This window comes from Cyprinus carpio, chromosome A22 (assembly GCF_018340385.1).
Source record: "Cyprinus carpio isolate SPL01 chromosome A22, ASM1834038v1, whole genome shotgun sequence".
Classification (NCBI taxonomy): domain Eukaryota; kingdom Metazoa; phylum Chordata; class Actinopteri; order Cypriniformes; family Cyprinidae; genus Cyprinus; species Cyprinus carpio.
This window is the reverse complement of record NC_056593.1, coordinates 13526615-13540763: the sequence shown is the minus strand read 5'-3', so window position 1 is coordinate 13540763 and position 14149 is coordinate 13526615. Positions and strand designations below refer to the sequence as shown.

The following is a 14149-nucleotide window of genomic DNA, read 5'->3' as shown; positions in this document are numbered from 1 at the left end:
GATCTCTGCAAACCAAACTATAACTTTAATGAAATGTTTTTTCCCCACTAATAAAAAGAATTTATCATTTGCTAGCTCCACACTGGAGAACTGCTTTATAACAGAAAATCAAGTTGTAATACTAACTGAAAGCAACACTGACTCTGGTTCTTCATGTTTAATAGTACTGTAAAGCTGCTTGATTTAAGGTTATCTGTTGCATAAAGTATTAAATAAATAAACGTGACGTGACTGGACATTAATGGAGTACTGAACTACAGAGTTTTTGCAAACATCCACATCTCTGTAATCAGATGCGTTTTAAACTGCTGCCTTCTCACTGCTGTCAGTTTTTGATGTGTTTATTTTGTTATTGAGAAAGCACACAGTATATATTTACATATTCATCCAAACGCCACTCAGCAGCCTCAGGTTTGGCTGCCTTTGCTCTGAAGGCTGCCGCTGCGTCTTCTTCTCTTGATTTGCATCAGGAGAGCTGAATTACAGTCTTGCGCTACAGCACCACACTGGTCAAACCACATTATTGCAGGCTCTTACATTAGGTCATATGAGCTCAAACAACTACTCGACAACAAAAATATTTGTCGACAATTTTTTATATGTCAGCTAATCATTTCAGCCCTAGTCTGAGGTTCTGAATGCTCTGGACTAGGTTTTCATTAAGGCTATCTCAATATTTTGGTGCACTGAGCTTTTCTTCTACTCTAACGAGTCAGATTGGTGGAGTGCAGCAGTGATGTTTGTCCTTCTGTAGATTTCTCCTATCTCCACATATGATCATGGAGCTAAACTAGAGTGATCATCAGGTTCTTGGCCACCACACTAACCAAATCACTTCTCCATCAGTTGCTCAGTTTGGCCAGGAGGCCAGCTCTAGGAAGAGTCCTGGTTGTTTCAGACTTCCATTAAGGGTAACAGAGACTACATGCTTCTGTTAACCTTCAGTGAAGCAGAATTTTTTTCTGAACTCTTCCCCAGATGTGTGGCTTGAGGAGCACCTGTTTCTGAGCTCTACTGGGAGTTTGTTTGACCTCATGGCTTGGTCTTTGCTCTGATAAGCATTATCAGCTGTTAGACCTTTTATTAATATGTGTGTGCCGTTCCAAATCATGTCCATTCAATTGAATTTGAATTACTTGAAGTATAGTAACAACTACAAGCAACATGAATGCTCCTGAGCTAAACTTCAACTGTCCCAGATAAGGGTATGAATACTTATGCAATGGAATCATTTAAGTTTTTTATTTTTAATAAATTTGCAGAGTTGTTGAAAAACCTGTTTTTTGCTTTACCATTATGGTGTATGGAGTGTCCTGTAGATTGATGTGGAAAAAAAGTTAATTTAATACAGTTTTAAAAAAAATAAATAAAATCTAATTTTAGCTATTCATTTTGATAGTTGACTTGTAACTATTTCTGAATTTTTTAGATCATCAGCCATCAAAGCTCGGTAAATACTATACTGGTCACTGACACAGAGATTTACTTTACATTTCAGCAAGCTGATTACTCACCAAAAACTCCCTCACAGGGCATTTAAGAATTTAATGGGACAGAAATGTCTTCTTTTCTTTTTTTTGGCTAATTTACAGGTTCTATTTTTTTTTACCTCATACTTTAATTGCTGTTGGCCATTAACTAATAATTTGTATTCTATAATATTTTCCTAATGACAATTTTATGATTAATTTATATATTACAAACACTTTTTTGCCATTTTTATATCAGAATAAAGCAGAAAATATATTTTATATTTTCTAAAGGCTACTGTAATAAGTGATGTCAGTTAGCACTGCATTATTGATACACTTTATTTATTACCTGGAGATGTCATGGAAAAAAACATATAAAGCATATATTGTCACAATCGTGTGTTTATTGTCTTCACGTTTCATCAGTCAAAATGTTTCTGGTTTTTATTCAGCTCAGCAACAGGATGCCTTTTGAAAATGAATGAAACATACACTGCATGAGATTTATTCACACTGGCCCTTGAAAATCTCTATGTGAACACACTTGGCGGGGAGCACGTCATTCCATTTTAAGTCTTATTTTGACGTAACAAAGTGGTTATATCTAAGACTGTAAGTTGTTTACTTACTTTACTTTTTAAATTAGTCTTCCCATGAATTCCATAATATTGTGCATTCAGACTGAGTTGCAAATGCACATGAACACAAGAGGCAGGATATATCGTAGAACCAATCACAGCCAAGCATAACTAGTTACAGTATATCCAATCATATCGTGATGGAGGCACTTCCTCCTCTCATGTGACTTTCCCGCATATTGCATATCCCCATCTTGGATTTTCAGTCTAGCAAGTATGGAATTAGACACTTCAAGTTTTGCTAAACCCAGTGCAGAGAGCCAGAGAAATCCAAATATTACCTTCTATATATGTTTACAGGATTTATAATATCACATAAAATGCAACTAAGATCCACATTGCTATTATTACTATACTATATTTGTTAATTGAGCCAGTGGTATTTGAAACTTGCGTATGTTTGGGTCAGGTGCATTATTGAAATACACTAATCTGTACTGTTAACAAAATGAAAGTTGACTTGAACTCATGGTGTGTAGTGTACACATAGCTACACAATGTCTTTTCCCCATACCAATTATGTAAATGTACAAATTATACAAATTACATCGCAAAGACCGGAAGTAAGCATTCTCACACTCTGAAAACGCTGAAACTCACTGAATCCATATTGTGCATCTAGCCAGTCACCACCAAAATCACTGAACGCTTTAGGGGGTCTGTTAAAAATCAATGGGCTCAGGGGAGGCGAGTGTAACATGGACTCCTGCTGTAACTTTACCTGCTGGTGTTGCTGTTGGACAATATTTCTTTACAAAAACAAGTGATTTATACATTTTTAATGTTATATTTTGTAATATTGGTGGTTTTATCTTTGTACAACAAATTTTTTTTCTCATCCAATATTTTGAGGAGGCACTGCCTCCCTTGCCTCCTCAGAGGTATCGCCTCTGCATGAGATCGTGTAAGCTTAGGATTCAGTTGAAAATACACTTCTTTCCCTATGCAAGAAGCCTTTTAACAGTAAGTCTCCAGTTCTCAAACAGAACAATGTGCCATTTTGTTTGGTAAAGACGAGAGTACATCAACAAGCAAATTATTATTTATTTATTAAAATAAGAAAACTGTGTAATAAAAGTTCCATTGCTTTTCCCTTGATGAATTCTTGTTCTTTAACATGTCTTAAATAATAAAGAAATAACTATGTTTACATGTAATACTTGTTCCTGAGTTGGATACTGCATGATGCATGGTTTCACTTGAAACAAATAAAATGCACACACACAGGCACAAGCACAAGAAAAATCAGACACATAATATTGCAGTATATCCTATTAGTTGGAATGTGTCCACCTCAGCATGGATTGCTGGTTGAATGGATATCTGTCCAAAAGGACATCATCCGATTTGTGTTGTCCGTAAGTACAGCTATCAATCCAGAATAGTAACAGCGATTGTACTGCGGTGGTGTCACCACAAACTGTTCCATATTTGGCGGTTTGGTTGGGACGATACCCAAATTCTCCAAACACATGCCAAGATATGCATCCTCTATACATATAGGTTTAATGTGCTTTGATTCCTGTATAAATTTCTGTGGCAGGTCCAAGGAAATGATGTAACACATGCCTAGAGGATATGGTGGATATGTGTCTCTAGGGTACACATCATAGGGAAGGAAAAACCTGTTGAACGGATTTCGAATGACAGGGCTTGCGTACCACACTAGCCCGGTCATATAGTTGGCTGGTACTGGGTTCAGACTCACAAGCATATTTATTAGATTGTTCATGTTAAGCAGCACGTCCGCGTCCACTTTCACAGCAAAGGACGCCTGTTGACAATTCCTGCTGAGCCATTCCATCATCATCATGGTTTTAATGGTCAGGTTCTTGTAGGAATCCAGGAAGTTGCTCTGGAGGAGGTCTTTGTACTGCTGGCTCTCATTCCGGAGTTGCTCCTGCAGTGTTTCTTCATCGTTTCCACTGTGTAAGCCAATAATAAACAGCACCACAATCACTTTGTCCCCAACGACCTTTTCTCCACCCCACGTCCTCCTGATGCCACTGCGCGCTTCAGCGTTGCCAGGAGGCACGGGGACCATAACCACCACGAAGGGTTTTTGCTGTTCACATATATTTGGCTGGTCAAGGATAAATTTGTATTTTCGGGGATAAGCCACATGGTACAACCCTGGTTCTTCCTGGACAGTGTCCATTTCTGGTTCTTCCTTTACAGAATCTTTACTTGTTGCTGCTGTGCGTTGTTGTTTTGCAGGAGGGTACCTTTGTGGTATTTTCTCCTCTTGCCCAGGGCTATAAGAGAAATACAGTAGTAAAGCAGTTCCTGGAACCAGGAGAAAAAACAGGGACCACTTCATACTGGAGATCTGTCTGGACGAAGTACAACTGAAAAAAAACGAGAGAAAAAAAAAAACGTGTCACAGACAAGTAAGTGTCTTGTAATCAAGTTCTTAGCAGTATGCTTATACTGATGTTGGTTTCATATGGTTCTGAAACACATTTAAACCATTTTCAGGAAAAGATTGCATTTATTGACTGAAAAAATGTCATGTAGTGTAACCATCAAGTAAATATTGTAGTATATCCTATTACTTGGGATGTTTCCACCTCATTATGGATTGCTGGTTGAATTAGTATCTGTCCAATAGCAAGTCTGATTTCAGTCAAATTTGCATTGAATGGTTTTGATTTGGTAAACATTTCAAATATTAACTGCTTCACTGCTAATATTAACACAAGAGTAAGCATGAAAAAAAAAAAAAAAAAATGGAAAGTGGTTCATCAAAAAATCAGAAAAAAAAAAAAAAAAAATGGTGTTGTAGTGAAGATCAGATAATCCGAGTCCAAACCAGTCCAAGACCTGTCTACAGTAAGTTGAATAGGAGTCAAGACCAACTCAAATTGAACCATTTTGAATTTGTAGAAACAGGAGAGAGAACAAATGCAACTGTGCAATTTTTTTTTGAATTGTAGAAAACAGGAGAGAGAAACAAATACAACTGTGCGTTTAAATATGAATATATATTTTATATATACTATATATATATACATATATATAATATAATATATATTATGGATACTTTCCCAACCTTTTTTTTTTTTTTTACATTTATGTGCTTTACAGTAAGTTGAATCCCTTACATTCATTTATGGATACTTTCCCAACCTTATACATAATGACACTCCTGAGCACAACACATTTTTAACAACATAAAGTAAGACTTGTTTTAAGCAAATTATATAGTATTCTAAAAAAGTTTTGGCTCTGAATGAATTAAATAAATCCACACATCTTCAAATGCTGGTCATTTTGGACATAACTTCAGCAGAGATGAAGCTTGCATTTCCAGAAACACCAGTTTCTCTAACATCTACTAAGAGACTTATATGGGTCATTTCAGGGCCGGTTCTAGCCATTTGAAGGCCCTAGGCAAAATCCATGTTGGAGGCCCCCACCCCCAATAAAAAGCACTTGAAACAAATATGATTCCTAACCTTTTTATTTATACAACATTTATGTAAAATGTGAATATTTTTACTTGTATAGCTTACTTGTAAAAGTTTGGGCACATTACTAGTTGTAATGTTTTTGAAAGTCACTTATGATCATCAAGTCTGCATTTTGATCAGAAAAGCAGAAACTATAATAAACTATAATATTGTGAAAATTGTTTTGTTATCATACTTTAAAATACATATTTATATATGTATATTTTATATATATATATATATCTGTGAGTCATAGCTGAATTGTCAGAATCAATTTAACACACCCTTTTATAACGCTATATATTTGTCATAATATATATATTAATATATATTATATATATATATCTATAGATATAGATATATATATATGTAAAGCATACTGACCCATTGTATTGCAAATATTTGAACGGTATTGTTACAAAAGATTTCTATTTTAAATAAATGGTTTGTTTTTACTTTTCTATTTCACAGTATTACTGTTTTTTTCTTTATCTTTCAACAAATAAATGTAAAGCTTGATTAGTAAGACACTTCTTTCAAAAACATTAAAAACTGTATGTGTCCAAAACTGTAACACAGGTAAAATATCAGATAAAACTATTTATTATCATATTATTCATATTAATAAATATGATATGTATTGTATTGCTACCTTAAATATGCACTATACCCTACACAAATCAAGTGTAAGTGAAAGAGATGCTTCTTGTTAATTGAAAGTGTTATGTTAGAGCAGTAATGTAGGCTAATCATCAGCACAATTTAGAAGTTAAACATATCTGCCTACTTGAAAATAAATAAATAAAATTAAAATGGTGTGGTGTGTTTGCTTTTTGAATTTGAATTCAAAATTCTTTGCTTTTACTTTTGTAGCTATTTTGCTAGTCAGCTCCCGGTGCGATGTCATTACTGTATGCGCACATTCAAAGCGTAACATAAATAATGTTAAAAAGCCAAAATATTAAAGGTCTTGGATGTGTATTTACTGAGTAATCCAATATTTTGTAGAGTGGTCAATATGACAATATGACAAATGAACTTTAGAAAAATTACTTATAGAAAATGGCAGCGTCATTATGTTATTCTTACACAGAGATTGGTCTATTAGTAAAATCTGTTGATTTGAGCAGTCTTTGTTCAATTACGTGCCAGTGGTGATGGTCCAAAAATGGGAAAAAGCACTTTTCAAGTTTGTTTTCCAAATTCCTTATATGATTAATTTGCATAGATATGGGGAACTCAATGTGGCTACATGTCCAAATTGCTGAATATTAACCATTTTCCAAACAGGGTTAACAAAATTTGGGTAAATTTGCATATAGTTCATACTTATTTAAAAACAAAAACAAAACAAACAAAAAAAACCACTGCATGGAACAGACCTGTCTGCGTGCTGAAAATGGTCAAGTTGAGGCACGTGGTTGCTCTCCTCACACATTCGCATCAATAAACCAAGATTTGCCTCAACTTGATCATTAGAGCAAAAGAATTTCCTCTTGTTATAACATGTGAAGCATGGCCTTAGATCAAGTAGTATCAAGCACAGCTAAAGGGCATATTTAGCCGAATCACTGATAGTACCTCAAACTTTGAAATATATAAAGTCTTTCAACACTTGAAATGGTTAACCCTGGGTAATTCTAAACCCCAGGTAAACGGGATCCTGTGTAATCTTATTTTGTTTCACATTGCTCATACTCAGACCCAGAGTTAAAAATTAATCCCGGTTATTCATACTCTGACGTGTCACACTATACAATCCTAGGGCTGTTTAATGCAACAAAGATGGCTAAAGGTCACAGATTTTACTAAAAGACATACCAAGAATGAAATAATGATACTGCCATCTTATCTTTCCAAAGTCATTTCTACCCCATTTAATTTGACTCCAAATCTCAGGTGAAAATTGTCATTTTTACGCCCTCTACAAAATAGTGGATTACTCAGTAAATAAACATCCAACATTTTGTCTTTCTTCTTCATTCATGTATTTCTTTCACTAGAAAAATACAAAAATGACAAATCAATCTGTATTTTTGTTTTTGCGGGGGGCCTTTGGTTGAGTTTGCACAGAACCCATATATATATGTATCTCTGAATACTCAGTATTAGATATTAGACGGAGTATTGACATACCAGAGATTTGTTTTTTATTATTAGATCTGTTATTCAAACAATAATGCACACTTTGTATAAAAATTAATGTGTGGCTTCTCCCGAAAATCTGATTTGACCATTTAGATGTAGACGTAATCAAACAAAAACCAGTTGAACGTATCTGAACAGGGCCTAAGAGTAGGAGCCAATCACAAATGCAGGTACTACTCCAGTTAACATGGCTGTATCCCACACAAAACAAAAGGCTCACAGACCATTTTAAAGAATGACGCATGGGTGTCAGTTACATCTGGTTTGGCAGGTAAAACACTGATGTTTAGTACGAGACTCACACCCCTGTCAGGTTGCTGGACAGGTCGACATGAGACCGCCAGGTGTGCCTTTAGCCGAAAACTTACACTTACATTTTAGATGAAGCTGAAATTCAATGCTTCTCACTAAAAACCCAAGGTTTCCAGAATGATGGCGTATAGAGGGAATGAAGTTCAGTACTTACTCACACAGTACTTTGTCTTTGGTTTTGTGTTGAAATGTGTTCCAATAGACTCCCGAACACTCAACAAAGTCAAACAGCTAAAGATTTCCACAGGGTACAGATAATATTTGTTCTTTTTTTAATATTTGTTTTCTTAAACATAGGCTTCAAAACACAACTTTCCAAACATTGTAGGCAAACTAATGCACCTTAATTGTTTGTACAAAATACAAAAATGACAAATCAATTTGTATTTTTGTTTTTGCCGGGGGCCTTTGGTTGAGTTGGCACAGAACCCACATATTTAATTAGCAGAAATTTAAACATATATGTATCTCTGAATACTGAGTATTAGATATTAGACGGAGTATTGACATACCAGAGATTCATTTTTTATTATTAGATCTGTTATTCAAACAATAATGCACACTTTGTATAAAAAATAATTTGTGGCTTCTCCCGAAAATCTGATTTGACCATTTAGATGTAGACGTAATCAAACAAAAACCAGTTGAACGTACAAACAGCTAAAGATTTCCACAGGGTACAGATAATATTTGTTCTTTTTTAATATTTGTTTTTTTAAAACATAGGCTTCAAAACGCAACTTTCCAAACATTGTAGGCAAACTAATGCACCTTAATCGTTTATTGTCAAATGTGATAAATAAAATGCATAACAACAACAACAACAAAAAAATAAGTTTTGAAATATCTAGATTCATTTTAGTGTACTTCCTTAATGGTCTTTTTTATCTAAATCTAAAATGCATGGTTGTATTATTAATAGTAGGTTAATAGTAGATGAATGGGCCATCATACCAAAACAATTACTAAAGGTAGTTGGTTATTGGCAAGCTATTTTAGGTGCTATGTACATTACTCACGGGCTGAACACTACACACTAATTTAGAACTAGTAATTTTGACGGTCTCTTGACAATAATTCATTAAAAATCTGACGTAGAATTTCCGCAAAAGTCGCCATATTTTTTTTTTTGGCTTCATTTCTCGCGATATTTGTTCGATACGCTGTAACTTTGACAACAACGCTACTTAAAACCCTCACCTTCGTACTTAATGCACACTATAAAGTCCTACAAATGAGCTCAGTAGAATATGAATCAGACTCTCGAAATGAGAAAGTAAACGTGCTTACATCAGACGCGTCGACGGCAGCAACACCTGGCGAGCGCCTCAGAGACGCGTTTGCGGCAGTGACGGCTGCGCTTCGACAGCCAGAAGTACAGCACTTTAACACAAATATCCAATAAAGTATCACAATCGATGTTTGTGGCAGCAAACAAGAACCTCCACGCACAAAACAACAACACCCTCCCACCCCTCCATCCACAACCGCAAACTACCTCCTCCTCATGGCAAACTACCAACTATATCACTCCCCCGTCAACGATATTCCTTTTAAATACATCATTTAAGTGTGAATGTGAATCTGTATGGAATATCCTTTAGTCGTTTTCTGAGATTTAATAAAAAATCTTAAAATTTTGATTAATTTTTACATTTACAGAATGTTTTGTGCGCTGTAGTATTATATTTGTTATATATATTCTCATTTGTGTCATTATATATTTAGTTTCCAGACTTATTATCAAGAAACACCGCCAAGATAAGAGCTTTGCAGACATCCCAAGTCTCCCGGAAGTCCCGGGAGTCTCCCGCATATTGATAGCGGCTCCCTGATGCCCGCATTAGTGCGAAAATCTCCCTGAATCTGAGCGAGCGAGCACAGAGCGCGCATGAGAAGTAGAGACACCTATGTAGCGCGCGCACGGCAGGGAGGGAGGAGGGTGACAAAAATGACCGAGCGAGAGACATTGCTCCCCATGTACCGTGTATTCCAGCGAGGTTATGCGAAGCGCATGTAAGACAGAGTAGCCACATGATTGGCCTGTTTCGGTTCAAATCAAGGGAACAAAATGTCGTATGTGGGCGGGCCTTTTATCTCTTCTCTCCGAAATCAAATTAATCATTATGTCCGGTCTTTTACTGTCTATGGTTATGTCTTTCAGCGAGCCTGCAGTGAGCACCATGGCACAGCAGGGAGAGTGCAACGGAAAATAAATAAAAGCAGTTTATACATATAATATAGTATATAGCAGCTTTATAAATAGACTTTTGAAGTTTTTAACTACATATTTAAAACATAAGTAACGAATAATTGCAAATAGGCCTATAGCTTATAGAAATAATATTTTATGCTTTTATATTTTTTAGTAAAGTTATGTTCTGTGGTGCAAAACACATGACAATGGTCTTAACTTATAAATATTATTTATTTTATTCAGTTGTCCTCCTTCCCCCTTTTTTTTTGTGGGGGTGTTGGCTTCGGGATACCTCCCTGAAATGACTTAATATGCAGGTTGGTAAAATGTCTGGCTTTGCTTCCCATCTAGTGATACAAAAAAAGGCTAAAATACGGTAATCCATTAGGTGTCAGCCCTCAAATAGAGCCAAACTATTTATTGTGTCAGAGACGCAGAAAACAGCTTGGCCTTTTTTTTATGTGCAGTATGATGGGAAGTGACTGCCTGAACATTAGTTAAAATGATGACAAATGGATTTTTAAAGGAATAGGTCACCCAAAAATGACAATTTGCTGAAGATTTACTAGTTAAAATGATGACAAATGGATTTTTAAAGGAATAGGTCACCCAAAAATGACAATTTGCTGAAGATTTACTCACCATCAGGTCATCCAGGATGTAAATGAGTTTTTTTGTTCAGATTTAGTATTTAGTATTACATCACTTGCTCACCAATGGATCCACTGCAGTGAATGGGTGCCGTCAGAATTAGAGTCCAAACAGCTGATAGAAACATCACAGTAACCCACAAGTAAACTATTGCTTGATCTGTCCATATTTCTCTCCTGACTTGGACCAGCTGACTTTTTTTTACTGGCGAAAGCAGTATTATGGATAGAGGACTCGTATTTTAGTCAAAAAGCAACGGTTTGGAGTTTAAAAGTCTTAATAAAGGATGCATGCAGCTTTTTGCTTCAAAAGACCATTAATTGATGGACTGGACTATGTTTACTTGTGGATTATTGTGAGTTCTTTATTAACTTTTTGGACTCTTGTTCTGACGGCACCCATTCACTGCACAGGATCCATCTGTGAACAAGTGAACAAGTTCTTCAGAACTGTTCCTATGAAGAAACAAACTCATCTACATCTTGGACGGCCTGGGTGAGTAAATTTTCACTTTTCCATGTTAATATGAGGTCGTAAAATCTGTGTGCATAGAGTATGATGCCAGATGCATTCAACTGTTTTTCAGTTACTTATATATTTCATTTATTATTTATTTAGTTTATTCCATAAAATATGTTCATATACCTAGCCTACATTTCAAACAAATTAAAATTTTAATTATTTGTCCCCAAAAAGACACAGTTAACATACAAAACCCTTTTAAAAACACAGTTTTTTTATTACATTTCAAATTCATAGAAAAAGCGTATCTTTCAGTATGCAAATGTATTAAACAGCAATCGCACAGCAAGGACACACACAGCTATCAGGTAAAACAAAGTGGCTGCTGTTGTAAAATAAATGACTGAAAACTGAACCTGTAACGACAGATAGTTTCATTTCTTTAAAAAGAACTGTAGACTACAAGTGCTTTTCAGCAGGTTCTTTTGGTTGAGTGAAAATCCATCCAGTAGGAAATGAGCTGAGTCTGGCTGTCTGTAAGTATTGCTATTCGTCCAGAATAGTAACAGCGATTGAATCGTTGTGGTGGTTTGACCACAAACAGCCCACTATTTGGTGGTTTTTTTGGTGCGATTCCCAAATGCTTCAAGCACACTCCCAGATATGCATCCTCAATAAAAATAGGTTTGATATGCCACGAGATGTGCAGGATCTTCTCTGGTAAGTCCATAGAAAAGATATAACACATGCCCAGAGGATACGGAGGATATCTGTATTTAGGATACACATCTTGAGGAACATAAAACTTGCTGGATGGATCTCTCGAGACAATGTTTCCAGACAATACTAAGCCAGTGATGTAGTTATGTTGTAGTGATTTCAGACTCACAAGCATACGTAATAGGTTTTTCATATTGAGGAGCACATCAGCGTCCACTTTTACTCCGTAGGACGCCTGTCGACAATTCCTGCTGAGCCATTCCATCATCACCATGGTTTTAATGGTCAGATTCCTGTAGGAGTCCAGGAAGTTGCTCTGGAGAAGGTCTTGGTACTCCCGGCTCTCATTCTGGAGTTGCTCCTGCAGTGTTTCATTAGCACTTTGAGAGCCCAGAAGAAAGAGAACCAGCACCAGTTTGTCCCAGACGAGCTCATCGCTGCCCCACGTTGTCCTGATGGCGTTACGTGCCTCGGTGTTCTGCGGGGCCACAGGGACGATGACCACCACAAAGGGCTTTTGGTGTTCACACTTCTTCGGCTGGTCGAGGATAAATCTGTAATTTTGAGGGTAGGCAACATGGGGGTTCCCAGTTTTTTTCGCCATTTTCTGCCACTTTCTTCTTTCGAGGGTAGTGGCAGTGAAATACAGCAATAAAACATTAAATAGGATGAGGAGACAACCCAGTAGCCAACTCTTACAGAACATCGGAACGAGGCTGAAAAGAAAATGAAGTTTTCATTTCATCTTATTTCTAGATTGAACTCCTATTCAGATTTACATTTTGAAGGGATAGTTTGCACAAAAAGTAGTCTTGTGTTTTCCACAGATGAAGGAAGGTCGTATATGTTTTGAAATACCTGAGGATGAGCACATGATGACAAAATGTCAGTTTTTGGGCAAACTATCCCTTTCGATTCAAAAGCACCTTTTTTTTCTAAGTGGGTCTTTGTTTCAGTTGATCAAATGCAAAAACACAGTGCTTCTCTTGGAGAACAAGCAAATGATTTTGACCACTGTGCTTGAGGCTTGAAGGCTCCTCAACAAAATCATATTACATTTCCCTGATGTAAATTCAATACTTTTTCCTTTTATAAAAACTCAAAACAAGAGATACACTAAAAATGGTTCTTTAAATGTAGTAACAGTTATGTTTAGAACCATATCATCCTCAAGAACACTTTTGTGCTGAAATGTTTTTTGTGTCAGAGTTTAGGTTCTTTCCCACCTCTTTTTGCTTCAGATCTGTACTTGCCAATCTCACCTTCAATACTGATTTTTTGGTGCTCAACCATTCAACTACACAGACTGTCAACACACTCTTGACAGGTACATTTCTTAACTGTTTTCTCTTTTTTTCTCTTTTTAGTTTAGTGTCAGCAGTTCTGATAAGTTAAGAATACTTTGCTCCTCTTCTCTATTAAGTAACAGAGATATTGAAATTATTTTTGCTTTTTTTAGTGTATTTCAGGTGGTGTCACATCCCATAACAACATCCTCTACAGAGAAAGTGCCATTCAGTTACACCAAAATATACACATATTGATGGATATTATAGAGGATTGTATAGATATGTATTTATTAGATATTTATTTAATGTATTTAGTCATGCTCTTAGTTGTCATTTAATGTATTCAGCTAATAACTTGTTAAGAGCATTGCAATTATTGCTAAAATGTCATGTCAATATAAAATAAAGGTACCTTATAGACACAGCATGCTGTTGGTATATATATATATGTGTGTGTGTGTGTGTGTGTGTGTGTATGTGTGTGTGTATACAGTATATATATATATATATATATATATATATAAATATATATATATATATATATATATATATATATATATATATATAAAATGTGAATAATACTAATATTAACAAGATACATGTACTAACATACTAATATTTTTAAAAAGGTTATTTATTTATAACACCATTAAGGTCCTATATACAGTAGCACTTTTTAAAATAATGTTTCTTTATGGAACCTTATAAAAACGGTTCTATCAAAAAGAGTTCTGTTATTGTTACGAGCCAAAGAATCCTAATTTGGCAGCGTTTAGAACCATGTATAATAAGTCATTGCTTAATACAA

The 14149-nt window shown here is 35.6% G+C and overlaps 2 protein-coding genes across 2 annotated transcripts; both read right to left on the bottom strand.

The window, feature by feature from the left end:
* Positions 1–3136: 3136 nt before the first annotated feature.
* On the bottom strand, positions 3137–8232 carry b3galt11 (beta-1,3-galactosyltransferase 11). The gene is made up of 2 exons (XM_042711969.1): positions 8177–8232; positions 3137–4458 (listed from the first exon to the last, which is right to left on the bottom strand). Exon 2 carries the CDS (start codon positions 4428–4430, stop codon positions 3405–3407), a length of 1026 nt encoding a protein of 341 aa, XP_042567903.1. The 5' UTR covers positions 4431–4458; positions 8177–8232; the 3' UTR covers positions 3137–3404.
* Positions 8233–11649: 3417 nt separating this feature from the next.
* On the bottom strand, positions 11650–13048 carry LOC109046481 (beta-1,3-galactosyltransferase 2). The gene has a single exon (XM_019064230.2). It carries the CDS (start codon positions 12756–12758, stop codon positions 11805–11807), a length of 954 nt encoding a protein of 317 aa, XP_018919775.2. The 5' UTR covers positions 12759–13048; the 3' UTR covers positions 11650–11804.
* Between the last annotated feature and the right edge of the window lie 1101 nt (positions 13049–14149).

Excerpts from the sequence above, each read along its gene's own strand:
- b3galt11 (XM_042711969.1), bottom strand. The coding sequence starts at position 4,430 with ATGAAGTGGTCCCTGTTTTTTCTCCTGGTTCCAGGAACTGCTTTACTA.
- LOC109046481 (XM_019064230.2), bottom strand. The coding sequence starts at position 12,758 with ATGTTCTGTAAGAGTTGGCTACTGGGTTGTCTCCTCATCCTATTTAAT.